The sequence below is a fragment of the Podarcis bocagei genome (genome assembly GCF_964188305.1).
Source record: "Podarcis bocagei genome assembly, chromosome: 3".
Classification (NCBI taxonomy): Eukaryota; Metazoa; Chordata; class Lepidosauria; order Squamata; family Lacertidae; genus Podarcis; species Podarcis bocagei.
Window position 1 is genome coordinate 49224779 of NC_138127.1, and position 17755 is coordinate 49242533.

The 17755-nt window shown below is 46.0% G+C and overlaps 2 protein-coding genes across 3 annotated transcripts in view; both read left to right on the forward strand.

The window, feature by feature from the left end:
- The first annotated feature begins 2701 nt into the window (after nucleotides 1-2701).
- Nucleotides 2702-13709, forward strand: GJE1 (gap junction protein epsilon 1). Its single transcript, XM_081186328.1, has 3 exons — nucleotides 2702-2792; nucleotides 7730-7912; nucleotides 9861-13709. Exons 1-3 carry the CDS (start codon nucleotides 2754-2756, stop codon nucleotides 10254-10256), a joined length of 618 nt encoding a protein of 205 aa, XP_081042454.1. The 5' UTR covers nucleotides 2702-2753; the 3' UTR covers nucleotides 10257-13709.
- A 2459-nt stretch (nucleotides 13710-16168) lies between these two features.
- VTA1 (vesicle trafficking 1) overlaps nucleotides 16169-17755 on the forward strand; it is a 30708-nt gene continuing 29121 nt past the window's right edge. The window contains exon 1 of one of the 2 annotated variants that reach the window (XM_081186315.1): nucleotides 16169-17087. In XM_081186315.1, coding sequence (XP_081042441.1) covers nucleotides 16646-17087 — 442 coding nt within the window. In that variant the 5' untranslated portion in view covers nucleotides 16169-16645. Of the gene's footprint in view, nucleotides 17280-17755 lie in introns of both variants that reach the window. The other variant, XM_081186316.1, reaches the window with a different exon arrangement.

A 17755-nucleotide genomic window follows, 5' to 3' on the forward strand; every position in this document is an offset into this window, starting at 1 on the left:
AGTTAAAGACAGAGGCTTTCCCCGCGACAGGGGCGGGGGAAGTGACCACAGGAGGCTGAGGCCCCAAAAGGTTTTCCAAGCTGCTGGATTTACCTGGTCGAGTTTATGGGCTCGGGCGTAACGGCACGTCTAAGGCTACAGCCCTTCTAGGCTCACTTTCCTGAGAGTAAGCCCTAGTGAACTCAGCAGACGTGGACAGCATGGCGCTTCCAGGCTCCGATCCTATGCATACTGCCCTGGAATTGACTTCTGAGTCAGTCTGCATAGGACTGGGCTGCAAAGCTCTGTAGGAATGTTCCTTGAAACCCCAAACTGGCAGACACAAGAGTGCCGGGGTGACAGAGAGCGCCAGGCGGAAGGCGGCGCTTTTCAGCCTGAAGGTTCAAATGTCCGGGGGCGGCCAAGGAAATAGAGCTGTCCGTCTCTTGGTGCTGAAAATTACTCCGGAGCCGCTCCCCGTCTCAGCTTTAAACTACAGGGACATCATAGAACCATAGAATTGGAAGGGACCCCGAGGGCCATCTCGGCTGCACTCCTGAATATGCTTTTGGAAGTAAAGCGCCCCCATTTGGAGAAAACATGGCTAGGATCCAGCTGCGAGCTATCTGCATGACACTATAAACCGAGATCTTGCGGTTTTCCTTAGCGTTCCTGGACAGCATTCTTTCCAGTCTTCGCGCGGTGTGTGTGAGCAAAGTTCTTGGTCTTGCCAGCTGCAGGACTAATGCTGTGCAACCACAAGCAGCATAAGGGGGAGGTCATCATGTTTCGTAAACATACATCGGCGCAATCCTATACATTCCTGTTCCGAAGTATATCCCATTAAGTTCAATGGGGCCTTGCTCCCAGATGAATGAATGGCTTTAGGATTGCGCCGCATGTGTTAAAGCGTCTTCTCTCCCACCCCCCTCGTTCTCTGCAGACAGGAACAGATTTGTCATAATGAAATACACACGGATTTGATTTCCACACATTCAAACGATCAGTAACTTTCACCCTGTGTGTTTTTGTGTGTTACGGGTGATGGAGATAAGACATTGTTTCCAACATAAAGAACTGGGCCGCTGAAGTGGTGTGTCTTACCTGGGAGTTAGACACATTGGACTCAAAGGGACAGTGCGTTGTTGCCAGAGTTTAAATCACCAGGACTTCGGGACTTCTTCCAGAATTTGGGTTGTGTGGAGTGGAGACTGTCTTTCTTTCTTTCTTTCTTTCTTTCTTTCTTTCTTTCTTTCTTTCTTTCTTTCTTTCTTTCTTTCTTTTCCTTCCTTCCTTCCTTCCTTCCTCTTTTACTTTTTTACTGTCAAAGGAGCAGGATCCCTGGCAGCGGGACGGGGTAGGCAGAGATGAAGCTGCAGCGGAGGTATCTCGATATCTCACTGTAGCAACTCAGGAGAGTGAAGTAAGTGAGCCAAGCACCACACCTGAGGTTAGTGAGGCCACTGGGGATATGAGGCACAAGGAAGCCAATCCAGTCGGGTGGGGGCAATGTCATGTTGCAATGAAAAGGAAGACGTAGTAGGGGGTTAATCGTACACTGAAAAGGGGCGGTGGGCAGCGTCACGCACAAAATCACACTTTACCAACTATGGAAGCGTCTGCATAGTGTTGTATATTCTTATACAATAAGAAAGCCAACCTGGAACTCCATGGCGAAAGATAGACAGACAGACAGACAGACAGACAGACAGATGAAAAATAGATGATAGATAGATAGGTGATAGCTATAGATAGATATAGATGGATAGAAAGATACTTCTGTTTCTCCTTTGCTGCTATTTTTTATTGCTACTTGTTGGCCTTTCCCTGGTTTTGCGCTGACCTTTGGTTTTAAGCCAATAAATTACTGAATTGAAGTGGTGCATTAATCGGCTGGCACTCTCTTCGAACAGCGCTGCTGCAGGGACGCAGCTCACGGAAATTCATACTTTACTGTTGGAGAACCGAGAGGCGGAAGCCTGCCTGAGGCCTCAGGACGCCTCTCGCCAGGGTCCCGCAGAGTCCCCCACCCTTCCTCCCCCTTTGAGCAAACTCCCCTTGCCCGGGGATGCTGCTCTCCTTAGAGAAAAGCTACACACCCAACTTCAACTAACGCGTCTTCATTCCATCCCGTGACTTATAATCAGAGTGACTGGAAGAGTTCAAAGACTTTGAACCTCCGCCTATCCATTTCGAACCTATAATCGTTGCTAGATTTTAACACCCAACTTAATGGGTCCCCACGGAGCTCTGGGTCGTAGGAAGCCCTCCTTTGTTATTCCCTCGGCGCTCGCACACCCGCTGCCTTCCTTCCAGACGTTGCTGAACTAGAACTCCTCTCCTCAGCCTGCATGGCTCACAGGCTTGCTGGGATTTCTAGTTCCTCTATATCTGGAGGGAGCCCGGCTGGCGAAGGCTGTCCCAACAAATCCCTTTGGGCGCTTGATCCCCTCTTTCTTGCCCATCTGGAATTGGGGAGCTGGCTGTTGATGAAAGCGTCCTGAGAGACGCCAGCTTCCTTCTTGACTCGTCTGGGTCCGGCTGCGCAACTATGAGCGTCCCGGGAGAGCCGAAGCCACGCGCTGGGCGGCGGGATCCTCCGACCTGGACGGCTGCCAGGCTGGATCTCCCTCCTCCCTCTCCGGCTCGCTCCCTCTGGGCGGGGGATAGCCGCCCCTGGAGCTCTCCGCTCGGGCAGGAGCGCATTTCCCCTCCAGGATGATCGCGACGCGCCTCCCCGGACGGTCGCCGCGGAGCAGCAGGCAGGCGCCTGGATGGGGCCCCCCAACAATGCCACGCCAGGGCTGCGGCTGGTGCGTATCTCGCGTCTCCTCTTGTCCTACCTGCTTCCGAGGTTTCGCTTCCAGGGGCGGAAGGGGAAAGGGAAGGAGCCCGGGGAGCATAGGCGCCGACTCCATGGGGCTTGAGGGGGCCCGAGCCCCCTCAAAAATTCGTTTGGGGGGGCTCAGCCCCCCCAATAATCTCGGGCGGCGGTGGGCGCGTCCGCGGCTTTTATAGGGCGCCCGGCGCGCACCAGCTCGATAACGGGCACCGGCGCGGCGGGGGGCGCCGGGCCGGGGGAGGAGGGCGGCCGGCCTGTCTCCTTGGCAACCCCATTGAGCAGCGCCGGCTCCCCCGGGAGGGCCATCCCCCCGCGCCGCCGATCGCCAACACCGCCGACGCTGTGGCTGCCCGAGCCCGAGCCTGAGCCTGAGCCCGACCCGGAGCCCGAGCCCGAGCCCGAGCCTGAGCCCGACCCGGAGCCTGAGCCTGAGCCCGACCCGGAGCCTGAGCCCGAGCCCAAGCCCGTCAGTCAGTCAGTCAGTCAGTCAGGAAGGAAGGAGAAATGGGGAGGGAGACGAGGGAGGAAAATTGCGCGCAGGGTGAAGAAAGGAGAAGGGCGAACGAGACGAGCTTCCAACCCAAAAAAGGGCTGGAAGACTGGGAGGATGCAGGATCGGGAAAGAAAGCGACGCCTTCCCCGCCCGCGACGTCGCCCGCTTGTCATTGGCAGCGCAGCGGGCACCCAGAGGGGCTGGGCACCGGCGCAGGGCCGCTCCGCAGCCGCGGAGGACAGCTGCGCGGCTAGCAAGGTGTGCCGCGTAGAGTGCGGCCCTTGTGTGGCCCGGTGGCCAGGCAAGCTCGGGCGGGGACCCCCATGCAAATCTAAGACGGGAGAAGAGGGCAGAGCAAAGGGGGTCCCTTCCCCAACCTCCGGCTCTGAGACTTCCCTGCGCCCCAGAAAAGCGAAAGGATTTTCTCTTCTTCTTTTTTTATAAATATTTTATTAAGGTTTCAAATACAAAGTTAGAAACATACACTGAAGAAAAAAGTAAAAGAACAAGAAAAAGAAAAAAAGAGAAAGAAGAAAAGAAAACCAACCATTCAACACATTTTTTATATAACTAACTGGACTTCCTCGCATCTCCCTTACCCTGCATTCTTTATAATAAAGATATCAGCAAATTATTACCTTGTTTCGTACCTTATTTTGTACTTTTCAAATACTATACCTCTAAATTTAACATACTTTTCATCAGTTACTTATATCTTAAATTAAACATAGTATTACCTTAGATTTTGACCTTTTCTTACTTAAAATATAATTTCCTGTTTCCCAAATCTAATTGCTGAAGCTATAGTTTCCGAATCGTGTAAATTTTTAACATTCATACAACTTATATTGTTTTTGTAAATAGTCCTTAAATTTTTTCCAGTCCTCTTCCGTTGTTTCTTCTCCCTGGTCTCGGATTCTGCCAGTCATTTCAGCCAGTTCCATGTAGTCCATCAATTGCGTCTGCCACTCTTCCAGTGTGGGCAAATCTTGTGTCTTCCAATATTTTGCGATAAGTATTCTTGCTGCTGTAGTTGCATACATAAAGAAAGTTCTATCCTTCTTTAACACTTTCTGGCCAACAATGCCCAAGAGGAAGGCCTCTGGTTTCTTGGGAAAGGTATACTTAAATACCTTTTTTTAACTCATTATAGATCATTTCCCAGAAGGCCTTCACTTTTGGACAAGTCCACCAGAGGTGAAAGAATGTCCCTTCAGCCTCCTTACATTTCCAACATTTATTATCAGACAGGTGATATACTTTTGCAAGCTTGACTGGGGTCATGTACCACCTATAAATCATTTTCATAATATTTTCCTTCAAGGCATTACATGCCGTGAATTTCATTCCGGTGGTCCATAGCCTTTCCCAGTCCTCAAACATGATGTTATACCCAATATCCTGAGCCCATTTTATCATGGCTGATTTGACTGTCTCATCCTGAGTGATTTTCTCTTCAACCTGCCCTCCATCCTCTTGCAGAAAACTCTTTGCCTGCCCTGCCCGTATCTCGTTTTTGCTTTTTAATTCCACACACGCACCCTTCGGACTTCGTGGCGATCGGGCGCGCGGGTGCGTTTCCTAAGAGAGTGAGGACCCCCGCCTCCTCCCCACCTGCTCCCTCGCCAGCCAGCCAGCCGCGCGCCCTAGCCGGAGAGCCCCGGCCGTCCCCGTCGCGCAATCGGCTGGATCTCCCTTCAGCAGGCCGTGCTCACAACTCGGCCCAGGGACCCCCCAGCAGCGGATCTCCGGCCCAGCTGAAGAATCCGGCAACAAGCCCCCTCCTCCCCAATCGCTCCGCCGAAATACGCTCCAAAACCCCCCAGATAGGCCGCCGGCCGCCAAGTCTAGTGGCGCCCTGAGCGAGGGTCTCTCCCCAACACCGCCACCTCGAACTGCGTTCTCCCGGCTACCCGAGCGAACCAGCGGCAGGACCCCGGTATGGGCCCCCCCAATATTTTTTATAAGTCGGCGCCCCTGCCGGGGAGGGAAGCTGGACCCGGCGGCCTCCGCCCGACAAAGAGCAAAAAGGCCTCAGGAGAGTTTGCTGTGAGGTCCTGTGTGAGCTGAGGCCTCGATGGAGGGAGGGAAGACCAAGATCCGAGCAGGGTCAATGTAGCTAAGGGAGCTAAGGCAATGTTTATTTGTTTCTTTATACCCTCCCATCTGGCTGTGTTTCCCCAGCCACTCCTGGCAGCTCCCAACAGAATAATAATAATAAATAATAATAATAGTAATAAAGGAACAAAACACTACACATTAAAAACTTCCCTAAATAGGGCTACCTTCAGATGTCTTCTAAAAGATAGTTGTTTATTTCCTTGACATCTGATGGGAGGGCGTTCCACAGGAAGGGTGCTGCTACCAAGAAGGCCCTCTGCCTGTTTGGCCTTCCCACCAGCTTTCAGGAAAGTTGTCCTATCAAAGCAGCCTACAAGTAATCTTCAATGGTGTATTCAGTTTGGTAATGAGGGGAGATGGTCATAGATCTCAAGAACCATGTTGAGGTTTACAGAACATGATGCCACCTGGGAGGTGGAGGAGATGTTTGAAAAGGAATCATGGCAAGTCACAGAGGGCTGGGGGAATTGCTTTCCCTGTTGCTTGATATTCGTTTCAAACTACAATCCTGATGGCATCCCACGTTACTAATCTTTCATATGGTAAGTTGCCTGTAATGGGGTGGGGAGGAAGCTAATACATTTAATATTAATAATAACAATTCAATACTACTACTACTTCTACCACCAATACTAGCTGAGACGTTTTTATCCTCAAACTTAATTTTACCCAGAATGTGTTGCAAGGCAAATGTAGTTTCTGGAGGCTTTGTTTCTTTTGTCTTCTGGAGAGCTTCCAAATGAGTCTGTCTGCTCAGCCAGCATTTGCCAGTGCACATGGGGTGCTTTCAGGAACAGTGCAGGTGGCACCAGCCCAAAATAAAGTCTGCTTGAAAATTAAATAATGACTCTCCCTGGCTATCTCTTTCTCAGGGCACTGCACCAGCTCCTGCTGTTTCTGCTAGGCTACATTAACAGTGGGCAAAGCAGGCATCTGGACAGGCCCTAGGAGCCAAGCCAGGAGGGTCATGTGTTTCTAGCACAACAAGGGGATTCCGTGGCCAGTTGCACGTTCTCCATCCTATTGTGTCGCCGGCTGCTAGTTTATGGGGTTTGGGTGAAGGTTTTTGCTGACAACGTTCGGTGGGGATTATTGGGCAGGCCACATGTACACAGCCTTTGTTTGGGCCTTTTCTTCTCCCTCCCTGAAAGTGTAAGGTTAATTGGGGCCCCAGAGATAAAAAAAAATTATAATTGTGCAGTGACAAGAGTTTTTCATAGGAAAGGTCAGGAGAGAGTAATAGCATCAGAATGAGCCTGAGGACAGCAAATTGGCAATGAGGCGTAGGGATTATACCACAATTGCACTAGGAGAACATCTTACAAGACATGTCTTTAAATTACATCAAGAACTTCTATGAAGGATGTGTAAGTATGGATGGGATAAGAAGTGCTAGAGAAAGAATAATAATCTCATTATGAGGACAGGTTTTCAGGGTTGGTCGCAAACAATTTGAACAGAGGTTCAAAACAACATCCCCAGCATACAAAATGGCATTTTTCTTCAGAGAAAGCATGTTTTAGTACTAGCATTTTCCTCTTGTTCTGCAGCAAGTCTTACAAATGCTGCATATAAGCTGACATTACTTTTAAGACTAAATAAGAGTTGATTTTAATGATACCATTGTATTTGTTGCATCAGTAAGTGATCAGAACTGTATGTGAAACACCGTATGGGAACCTGTATGGCTGGTCTGTATGTGTGGAACAGCTAGATGTATGAAGGTTGCCAGTTTCTGAAGTTGCATACTGGAATTAGAAATTGATGGATCTGGAGTACATAGGTATTGTCCCCGGAGTGATGAGTCACAGGTTACTGGAGGGGGAGGGGAAGCTTTATAAAATAATCCCTTAGATGAAATCTCTGTGAAGGGAGCCTTCTATAGCATGGCCGTACGTGTGTTGGCCAGGGTCCAAAATAAGCCTCCCAATAGGCATCTGATGCAGTCAGAGAGCGACTGTGATTGGAAGAGAAAATCAGTTGACATTTACTGTAAGAGGGGCTCTTCAGACCTCACCTCTTATGTGGAAATGCCCCCTTCAAATCAATGCTGGCCTTAGATTGACTTGAGTCAATGAAACTGACAGTGTGTTTACTCACTGACTCAGTTATCCAGTACAACACAGCTTTCAGATTAGTGTTTGGTGAAGGGTGTGCAGAAAGTGTCTGCAATTCTGAACAAAATATATTATATAGATATACATTATTAAGATACATCTTGACTACTACTAATGCTTTTGATTCCTCCCTGCTCCCCATTCTTTCCTACTTAACCTCCATGTGATTCTTTACAGCTTAGGCCTCCAACAGTGGTCGGTCAATTCCACACACTCTTCTTTGGCTCAGTCCGAATGTTTTTCCTTGGTGTTTTGGGTTTTGCTGTCTATGGCAATGAAGCCTTACACTTCAGCTGTGAGCCAGACAAGAGGGACATTAATCTATTCTGTTACAACCAATTCAGACCTATAACCCCACCGGTAAGTCTTCTTTTCTCTTGTAAAAGCTAGGGTGTAGCCTATGACAGTAGTCAAAATGTCCCTGAAAGATTTAAGGGCACCGTATGAAGTTGTAAGCTGAGATGGTAGCATTTTGAGCAGTACTACATCGGACTGCAGGCAGGCAATTGAGAGCATAAGTGATGGCATGCCATAAAGGCCTATCCAGTCCAACTTCCTGTTCTCGGAATGGCCAATCAGAATGCCCACAATCAGAACATGAATGCAAGAGCAGTTTCCCATTTGTGATCACCAGCAACTGGTATTCAGAGGCATATTGCCTTCAGCATTGGAGCCACTGATGGCCTTACCATCTACACATTTGTCTTAAGTCTCTTTTAAATCTATCTAACTTTGTGGCCATCACTGCATCTGGGGGTAGCAAATTCCATAGTTTAACCATGTCCTGTGTTTTGTCTGTCCTGAAATTCTCAACTTTCATTGCATTTTCTGGATGCTCCTGAGTGGGGATGGGAATGGGAATGAGCAGGGGTACACACCTGTTTTGTCTGCTGAAACTGACCATTTCCTTGCACTGTTCTCTACATCTTAACTCAGATGTTTACATGTGCTCTGTTAGAGGCAGATTTAGGGCAGTACAAGTGCGGGAGCACTGGACACACAGCAAAAAAGGACGCCTTCTCAAGGAGACTGATCAGCACTTCCCTGGCTTGGGAAAGGAGGAGTGCAGGCTCTGACAGGATCCTAGAGTCCTCCTGCCTCCTTCCCAAAGCTGGGCAAGTGCTTGTTGTTAGTATAATACCATCCATGTGCACTGCGCTTTCCAAAATCGGAAGACAAATCCATGCTCCAAAGAGCTTACAATCAAGAAAACAACACAAAAGAAGCTAAGGGACATAGGAGCTGCCTTATACTAAATCAGAAAATTGGTCTACCTAGCTCAGTATTGTTGACATTGACTGGCAGAGACCTTCCAGTGTTTCAAGCAGCGAATCTTCCCCAGGCCTTCCTGGACATGCCAGGAATTGAAACTTTGAGGCAGGCATAGACAAACTTGGCCCTCCAGATGTTTTGGGACTACAACTCCCATCATCCCTAGCTAACAGGACCAGTGGTCAGGGATGATGGGAGTTGTAGTCCCAAAACATCTGGAGGGCCGAGTTTGCCTATGCCTGCTTTGAGGCATCCACTCTGCCTCAAATGAAGGTCTCTGAAATGGAGGCAAAGCCAAGCATGGAAAAGTAAATTAATGGAAGAAACTGGTATATGAAAGCAACAATGAAGTATTTATACGAACAAAACCAATCATGCAAGTGCTAAAATATACTGCATTAAAACTGACTCACAGAGCAACCCACCACTATGCCAGCACATCTGCCATATTCTGTAGCCTCTCAGTTGCCTTATCATGAATATAGGGTTGTGCCCTTAGTTTTTAGGAAGCTTAACAGTGACTCTTTAATGAGAAGGTGTGGTGGTGACTTATCAGCCACTACCAATGTTCCCAGCAACATGAGGTCCCCGGAGACCATAGGGTGTGTTATTTGGTACACGCTTCATTCCATAGGCAACAGAAGTGGTTCAAAAAGTATTGCCAGCTGTCCTTGCCTGAATTAAATATCTGCCCCAGAACATGACACAGAATCTTCTGCAACACGTGGAAGGGAGTTTCCAAAGGTAGAAAGTCAGAAAACTAACAGTTTCCTTTTGGTTTTATCATTAAATTGATAAACATCAAATACTAATGAACCAGTTGAAAGGAAAAAGTTAATGAACTGTGAAGCTAACCTTTGGAGCAAAGGATAACAGTGATTTTTCATATGAATGCTATTTTTAAAGTAGTATTTTAAGATTATCTATGTCCTCTGATAAACAAAAGCAGTCACAAGACATTCTGGTTGATGTCTGTTATCAGGTAGCACAATACAGTGATAAATGATTTGACAGCCAAGTTTCTGCTACACTTTAGGTATTCTGGGCTTTACAGCTAGTGACCGTACTGGTACCAGGAGCCATTTTCCACCTTTATGCTGCATGTAAAAGCATCGCTCAGGAAGATATCCTCCAAAGACCTGCCTACACCGTTTTTTATATTCTTTCTGTTCTGTTAAGGATCATCCTTGAAGTTGTGGCCTTTTGGCTTCAGAGTCAGCTCTTTGGTTTCCAAGTGAATCCACTCTACAGATGTGATGCAGGAGCCCTTGATAAAAAGTTTAATATTACCAGATGCATGGTACCAGAACACTTTGAAAAGACTATCTTCCTTATTGCTATGTACACATTTACTGTGATTACTATTATGTTGTGTATTGCAGAGATTTTTGAGATCTTGTGTAGAAGGTTGGGCTTCTTGAATAGTCAGTAACTTCAGTGTTATAATGAATTATATCTATTTGTTTATCATAACATTTTTTGTTCAAAGAGCAGAGTTATCCATTTGAAACAAAATTAACTTTCTTTAAATAACAAAGTCAAGTTGCATCTTAAAAATATGTTTTTAAATATCAGCAAACGGAATTCTTCGTTATGACTTTTTTTTACTCATAAATTTTACATACCATATTTTTCCATCTATATGAATAAGACGCTCCCTATTTTTGGGGACTCCGATTTAAGAAAATGGGGGGAGATGGCCCCCGTGTATAAGACCCCCCCCCCAAATTTTGGACATTATTTTTTAGGGGGGAAACCTAGTCTTATACACGGAAAAATACGGTGTATATATCACACACAGAGAGAGAGACACAGAGAGAGTGAGTATGCAGCACCTTAACCCAGAAATAAACCCTGCTGGGCTTACTCCCTTGTCTAAGTCTGCAATCCTAAGAATACTTATCTGGAACAAAGTGTCATGGAACTCAGTAGGATTTGCTCCCAAGTAAACAGGTATAATATTGTGAGTGTGGATGTTTCGGACGTGGATGCATGTGGATGTAATGGTACCCTTGAGGTCTCCCCCTGGCGACCATGAAGCCTCTGAACTGCACCCCCTCCATATGCCCTTTTGGTCATGCGGTGGTGAGGAGGGTTACCCTTTTCCCCCTTGAAAAATCATAGAGCTGAAGGAGGAAGTTGGAAGAGTGTCACTCTTTCCCACTTCCCCTTTCAGCTCTAAGTGCTTTTAAAGGTTTAGATTCATTTGACTGGAAGTGGCCAGAGGGAGGGGCATGCATGGTACCTACTCAAAAATCTAAATGTGCCCTGAATTGGTTGGCAATCTGTGGCTTTGGATCACACAGTGAAAATCAGACATCTATAACCTGACTGATTCTGGAAAGGCAAAGTAGAACACATTCTTTTATAGGGTTTAAGGCAAATTAGTGAGGGGGGAAATCTATTTAAAATATATGAAATCTGTATTAGTTAACATCCTGTGTTTTCTACAATTGAGGGAAAATCCCATGTTTTGCATGTAATCATTTAAGCTGGGGTGGCCACAGTGACCCATGGTCAGTCTTCTGGGGACTGCATGCAAAAAAGAGAGTGACCAAAGTGTAAAAGTGGATTTGGCCAATTTTTAAAAAGATATTTTGGGGGTCTTGGGAAAGGGTCACAAAAAGCTTCTGACACTAAAGTATCAAAGCAGAGCACCTGTGGAATTGGGAAGTAAAAAACTAAATTAAAATATTTTTAGTGGGAAATTGTGAGGCCTTGGGAGCCCTAAAACTTTTGACAACACAGTACCCCAGAGAGTGACCTAGGCGAACAGTCAGTAAAAAGAAAACTAATTAGTACAGGCCAGGGAGGGGGTCATGAAACTTTTTGGCATCATGGTAACCCTGGGGAGCAGTCAAAAACTTTTTTTGTTAACCCCCAAGTCAAACGAACTAACAATTAATACTCATAAAGACAGAACAATAAACAAACCAGAAGCATTTTGTGTTGCTCTAACCATCAGTGATGAATATTGAGACTTCACTGTATAATAATTGCTTTAATTATGTGTTGTTTCTGTACAAAGTAAACTTATCTGCGCTATTTACCACTTGTAATGTGCCTTTAAAACCACAATTCTGAGACAGATCGCTAACTTTATTCAATTTTCCATGCCTTAACACTTGTTTAACTTTAATATAAGTCTGATAAATGTTCTCCACTCCAAATGTTTTATATTCCTTGCTTGTATAGTAACTTGCCAGAGATATTTCATGCACAGAAAATTATCTATGGTGGGGAGAAAGAGACCTTATGCAGTATTTCCTGTAGTTTTAGATAAGCAGAAATAATGGCATAGCACCCGTTTGTGTTTTATATCAGCATAGGTTATCAACCGGATGGACAGAGCAATGTAATGCTGTCATGCCAATTGTTCTAGTTTCAAATAAGGTTAAACACCTCTGCCCTTTTCCTGACATGTGACCTTGGGCAATTCACTGGACATGCTACCTTTCCATTCTGTTTCTTGATTTATTACTGTCATCAAGAGTTTTTGAAGTGTTCACAGAGAGGGGTTGCTACTTACAATACTGAGAGCCACAGAATTCTCAAGCAAAAACCTTTGGGCCTTTGGGCCTTACCTGAATACAGTTCAGCAGTAATGAAGGATATTTTTTTTTCATCATCTGCAAAGTAAATAATCTCAAAATGATTCTTTTATAGGCCAAATGTTAAATTTCTGTGTGGTCGGAAAAAGCATCTCCCAAACTCATTGTGTCCTGTGTGTGGTATTCCTACAAGCCTAATCCATGTATACTAAGTGCAATTATTGCCACAAACTGGAGTGCGTATCACAGACAGCACTTGTAAGATTTGCCATCTAATATGGAATTTACAGAATAAGCGAAGTTCAGCCTTCAAGTCACCTTGAATTAAAGAGGGACCATGGCTGAAATATGTTACATTGCAGACTAAAAAAGTAACCATGATATACAATGTAATTTGTTCCGCCTCCTTTCCTACAAATAGACAGCAAAGCATGGAAGAAATCTGAGGACAAACCAAAAAAATTGCCACGCTCAGCTGTACCCATGCACAACCTGGATACAACCAGGTCAGTTGTGCATCATCTGGCAGACAGTGTTCAACTTAAGAATACATCCATAGCTTTAAGCCAAATGTACAACCTTCCTTGAATGAGGCACTTGCACGCTTGCTCTAAGTGCATCTTCAGCATGAAGATGTAACTCTCACGCCTTCTTTCTGTCTTCCAGCCCCTGTTGTATCTTCTGCTTGTTCAATTATCAATTCTAAGCTTCTCCACGTGTAGCTCGGCTTCTGATTTCAGTTTTTTTTAATGCAGTGTTCATAGAACAAAGTGCATGCACACAGGAGCTATGAACAATATACAGTCATCTTTCCAGTATCTGCACTACCATGGTGTCTTTCTAGAAGCCAACAGACAAACAATTTAAGAAATATTTACAGGGGGTATAAAAGGTAGTCATTGGTTTGCATAAGCAAGCAAGATAGGCAGTGGTTGGAAGGAAGGTAACAGAGAAAACTGGACTTGGTAGCCTCTCCAAATCCCACACACATGGCGTAGGGCAGTGATGGCCAAACTTGGCCCGCCAGCTGTTTTGGGACTACAATTCCCATCATCGCTGACCACTGGTCCTGTTAGCTAGGGATGATGGAAGTTGTAGTCCCAAAACAGCTGGAGGGCCAAGTTTGGCCATCACTGGCATAGGGGGTCCATGTCCTCTTTACAACCTATGTACATAACTTAGAATTTAAAATAAAAGATAAGAAAGGGACTTTAAAAGAAAGGGATTTGAAAGTTAGCTTATTTTGCAAAACTCAGGGGAAATTCCCAAAAGTTATTATCAGTAGCTGAAACATTATTTATACAAAGGGCTCAGAGTAGCATTTTTTCCAAACCCTATAGCAGTGTTTCCCAACCTTGGGCCTCCAGCTGTTTTTGGACTACAACTCCCATCATCCCTAGCTAGCAAGACCAGTGGTCAGGGATGATGGGAATTGTAGTTCAAAAACAGCTGGAGGCCCAAGGTTGGGAAACACTGCCCTATAGGTTAGATTATGAGAAAGATTATGATATGCCCAAAGTCATGCAATGAACTTCAGAGACAAGTGGGGATTTGAAAACGAGTTTCAAGCTGCTGTCCCGTACTGGCTCCTATCTGACATCTGAATAATCTGTAAGGGTAACCCTTTAATCCACAATTACAAAATCAGCTCCACTGTTTTTAGTTGGTACAAAAGGAGTGCAAGGTTGATATCTAGTGATCTTTCCTGTACAGATAGAAATATAGCGTTTGTGATCCTATGTTCTAATTCAGTTTCTACTATAGTTGAATATTTTGTGTTTCTACATGGATAGAAGTACCATGTTAAGAAAATTAGGCTTAGAATAATAAAAATGTAGAGTTGGAAGAAATCCTGTGGGTCCTCTAGTCCAACCCCCATCAATGCAGGAGTCTCAACATGTGGTTCCCCCATCCAATTTGAAACCATACTGGGCTCTGCTTAGCTTTGCAAATGTGGCAGCAGTTTTATTGCTGCACCACAGGGATGGTTTGTCAACTCTTTTAAAACCAGCTTGATCTGAAGACATCAACAGGGGTAATGCTATGAAAAGCACCACTGGGTAATTTCTCCAGATTGCACTCTTATTAAAGTGACAGGAACTGGACAGCTGTTGTTTCTGGATTATCTGACAATCCTACTTTAAATGGTTTGATGTATTTTGTTCAATTGCTATGTGTGTATTATTGTATCATATATCCATCCATGTTTGTACGTATACACAAAAGCTGCTTTATTTTCAATTTAATGTATGATCTCAGGTACAATAAAACTTTTTATGCATAACAGTATGGTGCGAGTGAATATATTAAATGAAATCTATTCCTGGACTGCATATTCCAGTATGAGAATGTCAAAATCCATCCTGATTTCTGCACATGGTTGAAAAAGTTGCATGAAAAGCAGCATGTGTGCTTTCACAGAGGCACAGTAGCCCTGCCCCTATCTTGCAAAACCAAACAACCAAAAGCCACAGGAGTTTAATGGTGTGAAAAGAAAATGTAAGAAGTGCTTTAAAGCAGCTTTTCTTTCTTTTTCTTTTTTGCTTTGTGGTGCTGCCATTTTTCTCCTGGCAGAGATTCTGCCAGAAAAAGGTGTATGATGGGCAGGTTTTCAGTAGGTAAAAAGTTTATCATTCCTGCATAGAATAACTACACCAGCTGAATTTCTGCCAGTCCATCAGAAAAAGGTGGTCAACTCTGACAACGTGCTCTACTCTTGGGTGGCATTTCTCATGGTTACCCTCCCACCTGCTGCAATCCAACTGCATTGCAGCAGTCTTGTCATCTTCACCCCTTTACACTTATTATTATCTAACATTTGTAATAAAGTGTCCAACATTTGCTGAGTGCTGTACGTCTTTTAAAAGATAAGACAGTCCCCACCCCCAGGCTCCTACTCGAATATGGTACAAAAGGAAAAAGAAGAAGGGAAGAAGAAAGAGGAAAACAGGCATTGCAGCAGCTGCTTCTTTACTAGCCAATACTTGGGCCAAGTTGGTCTATCCCAGGAGTCAGCAAACTTTTTCAGCAGGGGGCAAGCTCACTGTCCCTCAGACCTTGTGGGGGGCTGGACTATATTTTGAAGGGGGGGGAGAATGAATTCCTATGCCCCACAAATAACCCAGAGATGCATTTTAAATAAAAGAACACATTCTACTCATGTAAAAACACCAGGCAGGCCCACAAATAACCCAGAGATGCACTTTAAATAAAAGGACACATTCTACTCATGTAAAAACATGCTGATTCCCGGACTGTCCGCAGGCCGGATTCAGAAGGCGATTGGGCCGGATCCGGCCCCCGGGCCTTAGTTTGCCTACCCATGGTCTATCCCATGCCTTGATGTTCTTCCTGGGAGGCAGGCAGTGCAGCCTTGTAAAGGCCCCTGGTGTCCTGGCTCATGGCAGAGCCCCGAATGAGCATTAGCACTATTTCTCCCATGAGCATCTGTTAGCAACCCAAACAACTGATGGGTAGGATGGAGGGGTCCCATTAGCTCACATGGTTTTAAAAGGCCAGCAAAATAACAGAAGCTGTCTTATACAGAGTCAAACTCTTGGTTCATCTAGATCAGTATTGTCTACACAGCGACTGGAAGTGGCTCTCCGGGATTTCAGATAGGAGTCTCTCCCAACCCTACCTGGAGATTGAACCTGGGACCAACATTTTGTTTGCAAGGCAGACCCTCTGCCACTGGGTTATGGCCCTTCCCCAGATCTGATCCACCAAGTTCCCCACTTATGCAAGTAGTTAAAGGGGAAAGTTTATTGGATAAAGTTTCCTTTAGATGAGTGCACATTCAGAGACTTATGGTATTTTGGAAACATTTATGTACAAAATGCATAGAGAAAGCATAAATGCAAGCAAAGAAAGACATCTTGAAGGCAGATGATCCTGAGAGGGGGGCAGTAACACACCCACACCCTGGTGCTTCATGAGCACACCTTTAAGGGAAATAATGTTTTTTCAAATGTGCTTTAAAGGCATAGTGTGTGCGTGCCCATTAAGCAAATGTGCTTGTTGGAATGGGCTTAGCCATTTACAGTCGCGGTGTTGGGATTCAGTCGTGCCTTTGGCAGAAATTTCAGGCAGTAAGTAAACTGCTGAGAAGACATCTGGGCATTAAGCGATATATCACTTCAGAGTTACAGCTTCCCCCACTGCTGTATCTCAAGAACAGGGAAAATGCTGTGCCTGTTACTTTCTGTCAGCCTGTCACGAATTTTAACGTGCCCTGGAGCCTCTCCCATAACATAGGGTGTTTTTCAAGATGAGAACGCGAAGGAAACCTGGCAGTTACCTCTATATCGCGTCTTTAAAACAATCAGGTATTAAAAAAATATGTCAGCGAGAGAATTTAAGCCGTCCCTCTTATGCCGCACTTTCTCTTCTGATGGCATTGAACGTAATCATTCAAAGCGCTGCAACAAAAAAGCAGCGTAAGCGCCTCTTTAGACTTTCACGTTCCTTCTTCCGTCTTCTCGACCCCGCAAATGGTGACTCCCGTCAAGCGCCAAAGGGGAACCGGAAGTTTCTCCAGAAGCTCCTCCTGCAGCCCCTTTGCTTTGCTTCAGCTCGCCCGCTCGCGAGATGTCGCTGCAGCTACGCCGTGGCTCTCGCGTTGTTCCTCCCCAGTCCGCATGCGCGAAGCGGGTCCGGGCCCGCTCCTTGTGTCGCCGCGCCGGAAGCGGAACTGACTGGGCTTTACAAAGGTTGATTAGTAGTAACGGCGGCGGCGGCGGCGCTGGTGTTTTCGCTAAGCGAGCTACCTGCTTTGGGTTGAGTCCACAGCGCTATGGCGGCCTCGGGCCTCCCGCCGCTCCCCCCGCAGTTCAAGCCCATCCAGCACTTCCTGAGAACCGCGCAGGAGCTCGACAAGCGGGAGCCTGTGGTGGCCTATTATTGTAAGTGGAGGGGCCTCAAACGGCCCTGTGGGGCCCCGCCCACTTCGAACCTCGCAGCCTCTGCCTGGGGGGGAGTCACACCCCTCGCCTCCGCCTTGTCACGTGGCAGCCACTCCGCCCATCCTGTATGCGCGTGCTCATGGGGGACCTGCTGTCGGGGGGGGCGGGGTGTTGAGCACCGCGAAGTCCTGAGTGAAGAAGCTTCTGGTTCAAGGTCCACCCACAATTCACAACCCCAGACAAGCCTCCAGTGTCCCAGCTGCATTGCCGGGTTTACATACAGTATAAGCTAAACAAGCTATAGCTTAGGGCCCCACTGTCTTTGGGGGGGGGGAATTATTTCATGTTATAGCAAGTTTCTAGAGACTAGATGATGAGGCTTTGTAAATTGTGTTTCTAAAGGAACTTTTGTTATTGCCAAATGCCAATGTGTTTGCATTATCAAGTTTGTTTTGAATCAAAAATCATTTTAAGTT

Bases quoted from the DNA above. Each gene is read 5' to 3' on its own strand.
- GJE1 (XM_081186328.1), top strand. From the start codon at position 2,754: ATGGGGCCCCCCAACAATGCCACGCCAGGGCTGCGGCTG. The intron at 2,793-7,729 runs GTGCGTATCTCG...GATTCTTTACAG, and splicing joins CCACGCCAGGGCTGCGGCTG to CTTAGGCCTCCAACAGTGGT. The intron at 7,913-9,860 runs GTAAGTCTTCTT...GCTACACTTTAG, and splicing joins TCAGACCTATAACCCCACCG to GTATTCTGGGCTTTACAGCT.